A 14,593-nucleotide genomic window follows, 5' to 3' on the forward strand; every position below is an offset into this window, starting at 1 on the left:
ACCTCTCCCAAGCAGTCCATAGTAGAAAATGAATTAGATTTTTCCAAAGTCACTAGATTAGTTAGTTCTGGACAGGGTGATGAGCCCCCAGACTCTTCCCCAGAGGAACAGAGATCTGTGATTGAAATCCCTACTGCTGTAACGGAGAGAGTGCCTTCTTGTGAAAGCAAATCCAAAATCCCTGTAAGAACAGCTGCTGCTGCATTGCAACAGTTGGAAAGTGAGAGCCTTCCTGCAGATGACTTCCTAGATGGTTTGCAATGTGAAGACAAAGATGACCCAGCAAAACCAAAGTCTCAAATCCCAGTCAAAGCAGCTTTCCAAAAACCTGAACAGCAGCATATGTACACAGATGCATCTGTCCACAAGCTGGAGTCACTCAGACCTCTGGACGTGACTGGCAAACCACCCATAAAACAAGATAACCGCAGTAAATCTGAATCCGATGCAAGTATTCCCATGGACCCAAAGACTAAGCGTTCAATAAAAGCTAGGAGTTATGCTGAGGCAGAAGCAGAGACCAGAGACAGGGAGAGAGAGATCAGCCTTGAGCTAGACTCAGATGAGGCAACAACAGCAAGACCCAAAGTATTCTCGTCACGGTTGCCAGTTAAAAGCAGAAGCACTACAGCCACAGAAGAAAGTCATGAACATTTCTTTGACCTTTACAAAAACTCCATAGAATTCTTTGAAGAAATTAGCGATGAAGCTTCTAAGTTAGTGGAAAGACTCACACAGTCAGAGAGAGAACAAGAGTTAGTTTCAGATGATGAAAGCAGTAGTGCCCTAGAAGTTTCAGTTATTGAAAATGTGCCACCCGGTGAGACCCAGCAGTCAGTTCCAGAAGACATCTTTGACACCAGACCCATTTGGGATGAGTCCATAGAGACTCAGATTGAACGTATCCCTGATGAAAATGTCCATGACCATGCTGAAGGTATTTGCGGACGACTGGGATTCCCTGTGCGACGCATGTCATGAATTAAACTTCTTGTTTTTGTTTTCTTTGGTGTGTGTGGGGGTGTGCATCCGTACGTGTGTGTACATGTGTGATATGTGTAGCATTTCCTTTAAGCTTTCAGTGGTTAGTTGTGCTGTTTGTTTTCTTTTCCCAGTGTTTTTTTGTGTTGTGTCTGTATTTTTGTTGTCTGTGAAACAAATCTCAAGATTGCAAACCATGAATGCTTGTGGGAGGTGTTACCATAATAATCAAGAACGCTTCTCAATATATGTCTTGCTTTACCATTCCACCGATGGCTCAGGTTGTGCACATTTTGGCTTTTGACTTTCCCTAGCCCTATTCTTAACTGTTAATTTTTACTAATAGTGAAATAACTGGGCATCAACTGAAAGAAAGACAGGTAAATTTGTTTTCTTTTGAGTCCTTACACAAATAAAGGTACAGAAAGTTACACAGTTAAGTTTTTCATGGTAATTTTTTGATCATCCATATCTCAGAGAAAAACCCGTGTCACTGGTAACTTTAGTATGAGTTTTCTGGCATTTGCTTTCTTCTCTCACTGCTTGTGTACTACTACTGAGAGCCATAATGGAAATCCAGCAGCTAAAAAGAAACATGCATATGTCTTTAATGCAAAGCAGTTTTCTGCATCTGAGATATTGCCATCCAGGTGTGCATTCAGGGAAAATCAAAACTCAAATTCTGCCATCTAAGTAGCTTCGGAGATGGGAGGAACGGTCTGAAAGCAATGAAGACAGGTGAACAAATGTCCTATTTTTCCTTGCCTTCATTGTAACTATTGTCTATCATGACCCTGTTGAAAACATCACTGACACTTAAGTTAACGATATCTCAAATACAAACCACAATATTAAGTGCCATACGGGCTCTTTGAACAAAGCTTCCCCTACGATGGAAAGAACAGAATTAGAAGCACCAGTCCAGATTAATTTGTCAACCTTGGTATTTACTAAGCAGCCGTGGAAAATCACAGCTCTTGACTTAAAGTCCTCGATGTGCTGCTAGAGTGAATGTTAGAATAAATTGCATGGCCAAAATAGGCACACCACTCACTTCAGTCCTTGTTTAAACTTCCTCACAAAAGCCTGATAGAAAATGTGGATGGTCCTGTGCTTTTTGAAAGATCAAGCTTGTATTGTTTTGTTTTTGTTGCTTCTGGGTTTATTTTGTAAACCTGGGATTTACAGTCCCCACCTGAGTTACCAGTTTTAATAGACTCGCCCCATTTAGCAGTTAGAAAAGCAGCGGTTAGAAAAAAAATGGCACTTTCTCTTTTTGGGCTATATCACCTATCGAAATGGTTTTTAGCTTGTGAAAGGCAACTTCTGGTTCTCTTTGACCTTTAGATCAACAGGATGATCAGGAAAGGATGGAGGAAAGACTGGCTCACATTGCTGATCATCTTGGATTCAGCTGGACAGGTAAAATGCATGTGGTGCAGAAAGGAGTGAAGCATTCCTCACCGTTTTCATGTTTCTTTCAGATGATCTAAAGATATTTGATAGAGATATTTCAGTAGCTTACTGTCTTCTGGGTACTAAGATTCCTATAGCCTTTCAGGTAAGAACCTGGATGCAGAGACAAGGCCTCTGCTCTTGCTGCATCTCCATGAGGAAGCAGGAGAGAGCTGGCGTACATTCCTCTCCTATTCCTTGTGAAATGCAACATGTCTGGCTAGAAGATAAATGAATACAGGAATAAACATTATCTGTGTTTTGGGAGTCCTGAGCTGGAAGGTCACTATAGGGATAAATTACATGAGCTTCTTTTCTACAGAACTGTCCTGAAGAAAAACGGATAAAAAGGGTCTTATTTGCAGGAATTGCTTCAACAATGTGGATCAAATAGGTCTGAACCAGTTAACAGGACTGGGTACGAGCGGAAGTAGCATAGAGTGAAATGCAGGTGTCTGTCACTGAAACTGGCTCAAAATTGTTTACAAAGAAAAGGAGTCAGGCAGAAGTCTCAGCAGCATGTTAAATGGTGCAATCCAACCAAAAATTGCTGCAAAAAGCATTAAATTGGGTCAACAGTGTTTTATATCTATCCCTAGGGTGGTACCATGCTCCTGGAAAGAAGTGAGGCTGTGTGAAAAGAACATTAACCTTCTCCCTGATAACAAAGATTGTGCTCTATACTGTTTTTATAAGCATATATAAGTATGTATAAGTATACTCACAGTATCACCAATAGTTTTTCATATGTCACTCACCTCTTCCTGCCCTGTCCTGTGTCTTAATCCAGAGAGAAGACTGGGAGAATCTGTCATTCATCCCAGCATGAAATATCTTGAATTCAGTAGGACTTGGACCTGTGCAATGTAGCAAAATAGGAATATGCGGAAAATGTTATAGAAATTAATAGACAGTTCTGAAAACAAAGCTAGAATTAAGGGACGCTCATCAAAGTAGACAATAATGATTTGTAGCATTTTAGAGAGGGCAGGGTAATACACTGCATAGATATTCCTATCTTAGATTATGGTAAAGATGGATTATAGTAAAGATGACGGCATCAAATGTTAATCTGGGGGATAAAGTGGCATCTGTTCTTTGTCCAAATGTATGTGACTCCCAAGGATTTGACTCTCAAGTGTAGTTGCTGTATATGTGTTGAAATCTACAATTACACCAGTTCACTAGTCAGCCTGGAGATGAGGTTGTCCAACCCCAAGGTTGGGGTTCCTTCCTCCCTGTTAAAACATGATACCCTCCACAATGAAGACCATGCCCCTGTAGTGATAATGGCAGTGGAATAAAATAGGAATCCTTCTTTTTGAAAGCAACAGAAATCCAGAGACTGGGAATAACAGTAGGATTCTCACAAATTTTCCATGGTTTTGACTCATCCGATGACCTTTTTCAGCAGGCAGTGGCAGGAAGCTGCTCCTGGTTTCAGATACAGTAAAGATGCTACAGACTATTAAAGCATTTCTCTTTTCTGGACTGCAGTCTGAGCCTGTGCTATGTCAGAAAGACATCGGTTATCCTCAGTTTCATATTTTCAGTTTCCTTTATTCAACTGTTGTAGACATCTCTAAATGAAACGAGTCCAGGGAGTAGTAGTACCATGTTTTAATATAGCCCTACTACAAAATGCCGTTATGAAAAGTGAAAACCTCTGCCTAGATTTTGATGATGCCTTCTAAAATATTCAACACTGCAGAGGACAGAGTTTGCTGAGCAAGATGCTCTGCTAGAAATATTCTTATCTGCTCGTGTGCTGTGTCTGCAACTGTACTATTTGACTGCTCATCACTGCTAAATGTGGTCAATGACAGTGTATGCCTCCCAGAACTAGGGACGATAGGCAGGAAAAAATAAGCTCACATAGATTTCTAGGTGTAAGCATTTCTGTCTTTGTCATGAACTTACTGTTGAACCGTGCCTCTAAATATAACACAAGGTACATAGAAGTAAAGACAATCTGGTTTCGGAGATGTCTGTAATCTACTTTGCTGATGATGGCTGTAAAATAGATCGAAGGCATCTTTACAGAGGTGTATTTCTTTTTCAGAGCTAGCGAGAGAACTGGATTTCACCGAAGAGCAAATTCACCAGATCCGAATTGAAAATCCAAATTCACTTCAAGACCAGAGCCATGCGCTCCTCAAGTACTGGCTCGAAAGGGATGGGAAGCATGCAACAGGTTTGTTTCCTCTTACAGTCCATATAACTGTCTTCTGTTTGCTAGTTGAGGTGACAGATGCTCATTACAATCACAAAAAGAGAATTTGGGTAAAATGTAGGATGTAGAAAGAATGACCATAGGTTATACTTAAGATTGGTTTTTTTTTTAGATCTTGTCTGCATAACATGGGACAACATAGAATTCTCAGGGAAACAGATCAAACTTCTTTATTTGGGGGTGAGGCAGAACATCCTATAATGAAGAAAGAGTGGAAAAACAGAGGCCTCTTTTTCCTTAACTGGCAAATGTTTGGGGAAACTGAACAAATTGGTTACAGGAAGAGACAAACTGAGTGGTAATTTTTATAGGCAGCCCTTTGGTTCATTTTAGATTTTATACAGTAATGCTTTTAAATGCATCTGTATTTTATATGTGATACTATGATGGTTGGTATCCTATATATGTCCTCCCTGTGGAAAACAGAAGGGAGAGAGCTTGTGAAATTCTTAACTTGGCTACACGGTGTCGTTCTAATGCCACAGATACGAACCTTACACAATGTCTTACAAAAATCAACCGCATGGATATTGTTCACCTCATGGAGACCAGCGGCATTGACTCCGGTCAGGTCCATGGCAGTTGCACATACGTGGAAATGGAGCAAACGATAGGATTGGACCACAGTGAAGGTAAAGGTCTCCCTATCCAGGCTGCCTGGATCATCTCACCTGAGTGTTAGGTTCTGTTCTGAAATATTTGACTAGGAGAATCCATTAGCTCTTACAACTGAGAGCTAGGATCCCATTTTGCTAGCACAGATAATAAGGATGAACGGAACCATGATGTCTCACTAGTTGCTATTTCATGGTGTATAAGATCTCCCCATCAGACGATTCTTTCAAAGCACATAAAGGAATTTTGCCAGAAACTACAGCAAATCACAGTGCCTGGTTTGTTGAGGTTTTTCTCATATGAGCACTTTAGTGAAAGTTACGAAGCTTGCATTAGGATTGGGCTGTAATTTGAAGAAGGAAAACTATGGAGAAATCTTTGAATTCAAGTATCCAGGATATTGTAATTTTGCTATGATGCTCTTGGATTTCTTCAGTTTCCAAGTAAATTTGAGCAATGGCTGCAAACAAAAGAAACACCTTCAGACTGCATGAAAGACAATTATCTTTTCTGGAGGTGATCTTTTTACATCCTTAATATGGAAGGACTAGCTTAGTAAAGTATTAAGACAGCTGCGAGCATCCCGTCTTGAAGAGAGTGCAGGAATAGAAGGCTGCTTGCTATCATTAGCATTCTAACATCACAACAAATTACTTTTAGAATGTATACTTCTGTTTCCAGCCCAAATTCAGTATCATCTTTTCCCACAAGCTCTTCTTCAGAGTTCAGCAGGTTCCTCGTGAATGTGCCTAATAAGGAGAAGGAAAAGCCCAAGCTTGTGACCCATGGAACAGACATGCAGATGTTATTGTACACTTCTTTTAGAATGAGAGCCCTTGCTTTGAGATTAGTGGTTGCAGTGGGTGTTTATATGCTTTGAAGAATTAAAAGAGTGAGTTTTTGCACCTAGTCCTATGTGAATATCTTTGTCCTTTCCATCAGCAGATCAATAAGGGGGTGGAGGTTGTGGGGTTGGGATATGTGTAACTAAAGCCTATCCTACTGAGCTGGGAAAAATCTGCTATGAATCTTCTTTGCATACTTTGAGGGTTTCAAGATTCCTGACTCCAGGTAAATTTCTGGGTGATTGCCCTTTGCCTGTTACTGAGAAGATTCATTATTGGCAATAGCAGTGTTCCAAATCCAGTGTTCCTTCAGCTACTTACAGAGGTTCCCACTCCAGATGTTTAAACATTTCAGGCAGTGTGTTCCATCCAGGATGGAGAACATGAAGGACTTCCTGCTTTTCTAGTAAGACTTGTAATGATACTTGTCATCTCTGTTTTTCTTGAAGGGTTTTCTGCACTGCAAGAAGAAGCATACAGTTCAAGACATAAGCGAGGAGATGACCACAGAATATCTAAAGACAATGATCCGTCCGAACATCCTCCGCTTGTCTCTGAGGAAGATGTGTCTGTCAGTTATTCTCCCTTCCAAGACAGCACTCCCAGGAGTGAGGCAGAGGTATCAATGGCCGAGCTCCTGAGACAAGCACATAAGGAACAAGTCAAAGCTGAATTCTCAGGGAAACCCCAAGATGTGCCAGATAAAACGTCTGCTTCACCACAGGAGTATTTGTAAGTATGGAAAGACCAGAAGGAAACCACGATGGAACAGGTTCTTTTCTGTGTAATAGGGGGATTTTACAGTTTTCTTTGAAACATGAATACACTAGAATTCTCCTTCAATTGCATGCACCTGTTGGTTAGTTCCTACTGCAGGTTAAGGAGGAAACCTTAAGGATTAGGCAGGTCAGTCTGCCATTGTGCAAACAAAACCATGATCCAGTCTGGTACACATGGATGTAATGCAGAGGTGTTTGGGGGGTATTTGCCAACCATATGGATGTCTCACATGTTAGATGGCAAATTGTGGTAAACTGAATGGAATTAACACTACAGAGGGGGGCCTTCCTTTAACTTCAGGATGGCTTTTTCACTCAAGGCAAGAATTGTCCAACTTAATTGTTACTTACAAAACTCAGAACCACATATGAGGAACTAGAGTTTTAGAAGTAAATTGCAAATGGCCAAATGGTTTTATACAGAGAAGGCAAAAGCACTTAAGGGAGCAACACACAATGAAGTATAGATTTAGAAGACCTGCACAGCAAAGCCTTGAATTCTGATCTGGGGCTGTCAGTGGGGTCAGTTTCATTTGGAAAGGAACATGAAAACGCTCACGTTTCTTTCTTCCCACTGTCCCTAGTCACACACTGATGACTCCATGCAGGGTTCTTTAAGGTACTAGTAGGCTAGCATATTACCAAGGATCCCCTTCCAAAAAATGAGGCTCCTGTGAGTGAGCAGCTTTGATGTAGAGACACAGGTCCAAGCGTTCCAAGTGCAGCTGAGTCCAGCAAGTGGTCTTTGGGGGAATTCTTTTTCCTGCGATATGCTTTACACCCAGGAGCAAGTGTGAGAGGTGGAAAGCAGAATATAAGGTGGAGGACTTACATTGCACTGATAGGGAAAAATACCAATGTTCCCTAAGGATTTTCCGTGAGGAGGTTAATGTTTCTGAGGAATAGAGAATACATTTGAGACACTACTGCACAGACTAAATGAGAGTAGTGATATCAGGCATATCGGTCCCCTTCATATCTAGTGAGAACTAGGAGGAAAATTGGGCTGGAAATTTAAATAACTCGTAAGGAATTATGCTACTATTATTCTTACCAAGAGAAACTATATAATAATACATATAATCTGGTGAATGGGACAAAAAATAAAAAGCTGGAGCAATACTGTTTGATGTATACTACAATGAAGTTGTTTCATACTCCAGAATGTAGTTGTTTCAAGGGCAGTAGTCAGGGGAACACAGCAAATTGTCAAAACCCAACTCATATCAGACAAAAAGCCGTTTATATGCAAGTTATTCTGTAAGTGTTGTTATTACCATTGTCTACTTGTGGGATTGGTTATGGAGAACTGGACTCCTACTATTAAAATGTAACAATTTTGCAGGCTGGCTTTTTTTCAGGCTGTATTTTTTAAATAGTTGTCCTTTTAGTCTTTTTAACAATATACATGAAAAGGGAAAAGTCCCCTCAGAAGAAGATCCTAGGTGGTGAAGCAGGTAACATTGTCATGACTGGTGCAAATTAGATGTGACTTTCCAAGCTAGTGCTGGAGTTACAAGTTTACTTGATGAAACCCAGTTGGATGAGAGGTATCTTAATATTGGAAGCGGCTGTTAATTACTCATATGCAACAGGAAAATATTGCATGTACGTCTGCTTTAATAGATGTTTTATCTTTCTATATGTTTGGTAGTGACAAATGTTATAATTTGTTTAAATAACTCGTGGTATCATTTAAATCATAGCAATGTTAAACAATAAAAATAACTTTGCAAACAAAGTAAGATTCTCTACCCAATTTCTGTTGGGTAAGGCTCTGGAACTCTATGTAAAGGTCAATCTCTTCTCACCTGCAGCTCTATAGCTTGAAGTTAATGGAGTAATTACTTCTTATCCATCTGTAGCTGTCCAGTCTCTTTCCTTCTGGAAATAATAGGTAATACATAGGTTATGGAGGAAGGAGCAACAGCAAAGCTCACATAAATACCTTATGGAGACCAAATTTATGGGTGCAGCATTTGGACATCCAGTTGGAGATTTTCTCATGTGGGAAGACAAAAAGGACTCCTAGCCTGATTGCTCTGGAGTTACTGTGAAGGAGTATTGGTTATTTCTAGACTTAGCTAGACAACAGACACATAACAATATGGAACTAGCACAAAATGGGCCATAATTTATGGCAATTGGTAAGCACTGCATGGCAGTAAGTTCCCTCTAACCTGTAATTTGCAGCATCACGACTCCGGGAACAGAGTGGTCCATGGCACCGGTAACTGGAAATGCAGCAGGCGAGAAATCCACCCGCTTCGGCACATTGAAGGAAGAGAAACTGTCCTCGCAGCCCCCTCTGTCTGCTCAGAGAGGTGACTCTCCCATCATCCGAGAGCCTGAGGACACTCAGCTGTGCCAGGATGACCTCTCTCCAAGGAGAACTAGTCTAGTGATAGTAGAGTCAACTGATGAACAGAAAGAGCAGTTTGGAAAAGGCTATGAAGAGGAATCCTTAGAAGAGGTAAACGATGAGTTTGCTTTCACAGAATTGACACAAATGAACACACTTTATATCTTACTCATTCCTTAAGATGAGACTATTCTGAATTGTTCTCATTAATCCCCAGGCTGCAACTGGGTCTTTTCTTTTTGCCTCTGTGGTTCTAAGTGTTAGCTGTAGTCAGTTGTATAAAGTCAGCTGTTTTCAAAGCTGAAGCAATCCACATATCCTAAATCCAGACAGGCTGAAATTTCAGTTCTGCTACCTTATTGTTCTTTTGTCTGTGACAGGTATGTCTGTGCATGTGAGAGAGAATTAGTGTAAGTCACAGGTGCAGAAACAAACTATGTACAAATGGATGGTGAAAATCAGGTGTAGCAAGTTACAAAGGAATAAGGTTAAAAGCTTATAAAGACAGGCATGACTAGCCCAGAGTGGCATGAAGAATGACATGAAAACTACTGTAAAGTTAGCGAGGTGGAAAAGAGGTGGTGGGAGGTACATTGCAGAATACTAAGGATGTACCAAAAGAAAAGAACTTGAGAAGGATGTTTAGGTAGTGTGCAGGCAGCAAGGAGAAATGGAGATGGGAGATGGAAGAGAATTAAACTATGGGAGGTAGGTTATCAGTTGCATAAGACAAAGGAACATTATGGCAATGTTGGGAGAGGGGAAAATGTCAGAGGCAAGGAAACAAAGCAACTCTGTGGCTTTTAGAAGGGAATGTAAATGACTTGGCAGATAAAGGTCTAAGAATAAAGAGCTCGCTCTGCCAGTTGGAAGCGGAAGGAGAAGGCGTAATTGGGCAGGAGATGAGTTTATCAGTGAAGGTGGAGCAGAGGCAACACAGTTCTACTTTAGCTGAAATTGTTTCTTGTTGTGATATGCACCTAGGAACCAGCTCTTCTTTCTTTACCGTTTGTATTGCCAAATGTACCACCTCTCGAATGAAGAGTTTCAGAGCTCTGCCTCTGGGATCGCAGAAAAAGGTTCAATATAAGATGTGTGTAATAACTCAGACTTTGAAAGATTAGCAATTATGGGACTTGGTAGGATGGTTGCTGTAGGACAAGCTGCCCTCAACAATAATGGACTTCTTGTTCCCTTCAGTTCTTTCATTAAAGTAAACCAACAACCAATGAAAAGAAACACCTCCCTCCTGCACCTTACTTATTTTCCCCTGGGTGCTTTTGTACTATTGACAGTTTGCAGATAGTTCTTTTCAGGTTCTCTTTGCCTTCTGGCCTCTTCCCTTAAATAGTTAAATCCTCCCTATGTGGGAGAGAGAACAACTTAGATGCTCATTACTAATTTTTCTTGATCTTTCCAGTGATGGGGCTGTTGTCCTGTAGTTCAAACTGGTTAGTCCTGCTGTCTATCTGGTTTACTCTGTACCTACTGGTAGGGAGAATTAAAAGTCTCTCAGATATTTTTCTGTGTAAGTCATACAGAAACTGTACATGGTGTGTATGAATTCCACAGCTGGTGTTAGTAGTATCTTCCAGTCCCCTGCAGTGCAGTGATGTCATGCTGCAGCTTTCAGGCTTGTCCCTGGCAACCTTAAGAGCATCAAGAGAGTCCCACAGAATTAGTACCACAAAGATTCATCCTTTTTTTTTCACTGTGTTAATGAAGAATTAATGCATAGTTGAGTGGCCAAAGCCTCTTCCCCAAAGCAAAGACAGTTGTAGATAACAATGAGTCAGTACTCCTAGAACTGCATACAACAGAGCACCGCTTCCATGCTTCCAATAGGAAATAGCCAAGGAGTTAGGGAGGCTGGAGACCAGCTCGGATGAGGATGAGATGATCACTACCAGGGTCATTCGTCGCCGGGTGATTATTCAGGTACTGTGTGTTGACTTGTCGAGCCAATGGTGACTGGGCCCTGGTGACACCTTTAGGTCTGCTGCTGATGTTGCATCTGACTCCGGAACAATCCCAACTAATGCATGGGTTTCGGATAAACCATTCTGATACCTTTTCTTGAAGATTACAGTAATACTGCTAACCCAATGCTGAATTATGCCAGATTCCTCAGTTGGAGGCAGATGGAGGCTTCTCAGCCCCACACTAACCCTAACCCTGACACTGTAGGCTAGCATATATTTGCCTGGACACTCCAGCATTGCTTTTCTTTGCATGCCTTTCTAAGTATTTATTTGCAGAACAACTGTTTTTTCTAACATTTCTGAATAGTTTTTGTTTTTTCATTCTCAAACCAATTAACCCATTTTGACAGTGTGTATTTAAACTTACCCACACCAAGGCCTCACTTCATAAAGCTTTGTTCTTTGTCGTACAGGCTGATAGTATGCCTGAAATGCCACCAGAAACAGTCACAGAAGAACAATACACAGATGAACATGGTCACATGGTGGTAAAGAAGGTATTGTCAGTTGCACCCCTTGCTACCTTCTTACTGTCCAACATCCACAGTCATGGCAGAACTGTAAGAGCAGAGCATGGAAGGAACAAGAATTCCTCTTTGTGAAAGATTGCAGTGTGTTAAGAGTTGGTTTTACTCGCAAGATCATTTAGCGTTACAGTTAATAATGAGAATAAGAGGAAGAATGGTTTTGTTAAGTCTTTTGGGACAAAGCCCTATTTCCTTCTTCAGGTCACGAGAAAGATCATCCGGCGATACGTCTCTCCAGATGGCACAGAAAAAGAGGAAGTTGTAATGCAAGGAGTGCCACAGAAACCCGTTGCCATCGAAGAAGGAGATGGCTATTCCAAAGTCGTAAAACGGGTCGTGCTGAAGAGTGACAGCAAACAATCAGAGGTCAGATCTCATGCTTTCCTCATGATGATACAAAGCAGCGTGAATGCCCCTTGCTTGCATTGAAACAAACACTGAGATTTGAATGGTACTTGAAGAACTGCTCTTGCAGCTCTTGCCTCCAAAGACAGGTGGAGAAAGGTGGGGGTGGTAAAGTGGAAAGAGGGAACGAAGACATGGATTCTGCCATTTATGGAAAGTCCAGAACTCATAAAGAAAACAGCTTTGTACTAAGATGACATATGGATAGAATATGATTCTGTATTTGATAGCATACACTTTACATTAAGGAAAAGAGTAGCAGGCATTGAAAGGAAATGATCAGTGTTCTCTAGGTGTCCACAACTAAGCCTTTCTAAAACTAGACAGTTACATTAGGTTTCACTTTCTGGTGTGTTCTCTGCTTTGAAGAGGCAAAAAAAAGTATCACTTACATGCAAACTCTTTGTAGAGCCAGAGCATTAAAAAGCAATGATGACCCGCAAAGGTAAGCACCTTTCACTTTGTCTTTCCCTGCCTTAGTTCACTATGTAGCCCTTCCAATGTCTGGATGGACAGATGTAAGGCTGGAAGGCCAAAAGCTGGGCACTGGGCTTGCTTTTGGCAGGTCTGCAGTTGAAAATGACAGGTAACAAGCAAATTTCATTAGACATGCTAAGAACAGAATTGTGGTTCTCTTGCTAGAATTCATCATTGGATTTAATTCTTTAGGAGGAAGGTAAGAAGAAAACAAAGTAATTTGGTTTTAGTTAGCTGACCGTACCAGAAAATAGTCTTTTTCATATGGAACCCATATACAGTAAGTCTGTATTTTGTCCAATAAGATAGTGTTTGTCACTTTCCCTACCATTTTGGTCTGGTTGCTTCTGTAAGAGTTCCTTGGCTTTACAAGTGTGACTTGCCTCTCAGAAGAATATCTTAATGTTAAGTATGGACCAATACTGCTAATTGGTACCACCTGTGTGAATGCAGGGAGGAGTTGCAGCAATTACTTGGTGTATTACTTATTACTTGGTGTATTCTGCTTATTACTTGGTGTAACTCTTTCAGCCTCAGCGGGTGAGCTGGTACAGTAGCCTGAAGTATGGTGCAGGGTAGCCATATCCCAGAGCTATTACTGCTGCCTCATAACGTCTCATTCTGGATCTGTAAAGCAGGAAATGGAAGGTAGCTCGCTGTTTTGATGCATATGTGTGGAAAGTGAGACACTGCTATTGTTCTCTATGGCAACAATCAAGAAAGTATGACAGAGTAGCCAAAAGCATTCTTAGCATCCATTATGTCATTCACCTCCAGTATACTTCTGCTTTCTAACCTTACAGGTGACCGTGTCTGAACCTGTTGTTTTGCCTACTGCCTCTGAGTTCCAGTCCGAGCCAGCAGAAGGCCGGAAGGTCAGCAAAGTCATCAAGAGCACTGTAGTGCAAGGCGAAAGGACAGAGAAACACCTGGGGGATGCCAGCCTAGCTCGTGATCTTCCATCGGCCAAAGAGGACTTTGAAGAGGTAAAACGCCTTTTAATGTACAATATTAAATGAAGGGTCACAATCTACCTGGGCACAGATTTTGCTGTGTCAAAGGTAGAGTTTAAATAGAAAACGGAATGTAAACTCAGTTATGCGCTGTTGTTACACTCAGCTGTATTATGAAGGGATTAGTATGTAAAGTGTGTGTGTGGGAAGGGAAGAAGCAATCACTACAGAATTAGATGTAAAACATTTTAAGTGGGAAGCTTTTAATGAAGTTGTTGAAAATCATGGGTACAGTTACTGTTAAAGCACACGCGGAGCCAAGTTTGGAAACAACAGAGTCAAGTCTGTGCTCTAGGTGAGTTGGTGCTGTCTTCGATGGGAAGCAACAGTTAACAAGTGAAGTAGCACCTTTCCCAGTTCTCCTCTTTTTCTGGTCAGTGTAGATGTTTCAGTAAGAGAAAAGGGGTATGGAATGAAGGTAGCATTTTCTACAAGGAATTGATAGTGCTTTGCTCTGTATCCATTTTGTTGTCCCTTTGAATAACATGTGGAAGGTAGTGGAGACGAACTCACCTCCAGACGAAGGGAAAATAGAAATAATTCTTGTATTTTCTATTAGGCTGGTTTCTATGTACTGTATTTCTAAGAAAAGGAGACTCTTTGTGGAAAACTGGTGTGGCTTCGTGCCCTGCCTCTTCCATTTTGGTAGACTCGAGGCTCTGGAGCATCACCCATCATTTCCACATAAACCCACCTCTGTATTGCTAGTGCTGCAAGCTAGCAGCTTGAGGTGGTAGAAGGAATGGCTATACATGAGACAGTATTTTCTGTGATAGGAAAAAGGTGACTGTAGTACCTGTCACCATAGTAGCTGTCACCAGTAGAGAGAAAGGATGAGTGCTGTGAGCATGGCACAGCATGGCATAGAGCAGGGCTACTTTGCAGCAGAAAGTACTGAGATGCCTTGGTACAAATACTA

General features: G+C 41.2%; 2 protein-coding genes across 2 annotated transcripts in view; both read left to right on the top strand.

Annotated features, from left to right (window-relative positions):
- Positions 1 to 11,522, top strand: part of LOC101873589 (ankyrin-2) — a 263,057-nt gene extending 251,535 nt beyond the window's left edge. Inside the window, exons 37-42 of the mRNA XM_034064591.1 lie at positions 2,329 to 2,403; positions 4,499 to 4,630; positions 5,155 to 5,301; positions 6,579 to 6,861; positions 9,102 to 9,381; positions 11,116 to 11,522. Coding sequence (XP_033920482.1) covers positions 2,329 to 2,403; positions 4,499 to 4,630; positions 5,155 to 5,301; positions 6,579 to 6,861; positions 9,102 to 9,381; positions 11,116 to 11,241 — 1,043 coding nt within the window. The 3' untranslated portion in view covers positions 11,242 to 11,522. The remainder of the gene's footprint in view (positions 1 to 2,328; positions 2,404 to 4,498; positions 4,631 to 5,154; positions 5,302 to 6,578; positions 6,862 to 9,101; positions 9,382 to 11,115) is intronic.
- An 8-nt stretch (positions 11,523 to 11,530) lies between these two features.
- On the top strand, positions 11,531 to 13,680 carry LOC117436420 (ankyrin-2-like). Its single transcript, XM_034064468.1, has 3 exons — positions 11,531 to 11,749; positions 11,981 to 12,145; positions 13,465 to 13,680. The coding sequence occupies exons 1-3, from the start codon at positions 11,675 to 11,677 to the stop codon at positions 13,678 to 13,680; spliced, it is 456 nt and encodes a 151-aa protein (XP_033920359.1). The 5' UTR covers positions 11,531 to 11,674.
- The last annotated feature ends 913 nt before the right edge of the window (positions 13,681 to 14,593 follow it).

Source organism: Melopsittacus undulatus, chromosome 7 (genome assembly GCF_012275295.1).
Source record: "Melopsittacus undulatus isolate bMelUnd1 chromosome 7, bMelUnd1.mat.Z, whole genome shotgun sequence".
NCBI classification, from domain to species: Eukaryota; Metazoa; Chordata; class Aves; order Psittaciformes; family Psittaculidae; genus Melopsittacus; species Melopsittacus undulatus.

Bases quoted from the DNA above. Each gene is read 5' to 3' on its own strand.
- LOC117436420 (XM_034064468.1), top strand. From the start codon at position 11,675: ATGCCTGAAATGCCACCAGAAACAGTCACAGAAGAACAATACACAGAT. The intron at 11,750-11,980 runs GTATTGTCAGTT...TTCCTTCTTCAG, and splicing joins GTCACATGGTGGTAAAGAAG to GTCACGAGAAAGATCATCCG. The intron at 12,146-13,464 runs GTCAGATCTCAT...CTAACCTTACAG, and splicing joins GTGACAGCAAACAATCAGAG to GTGACCGTGTCTGAACCTGT.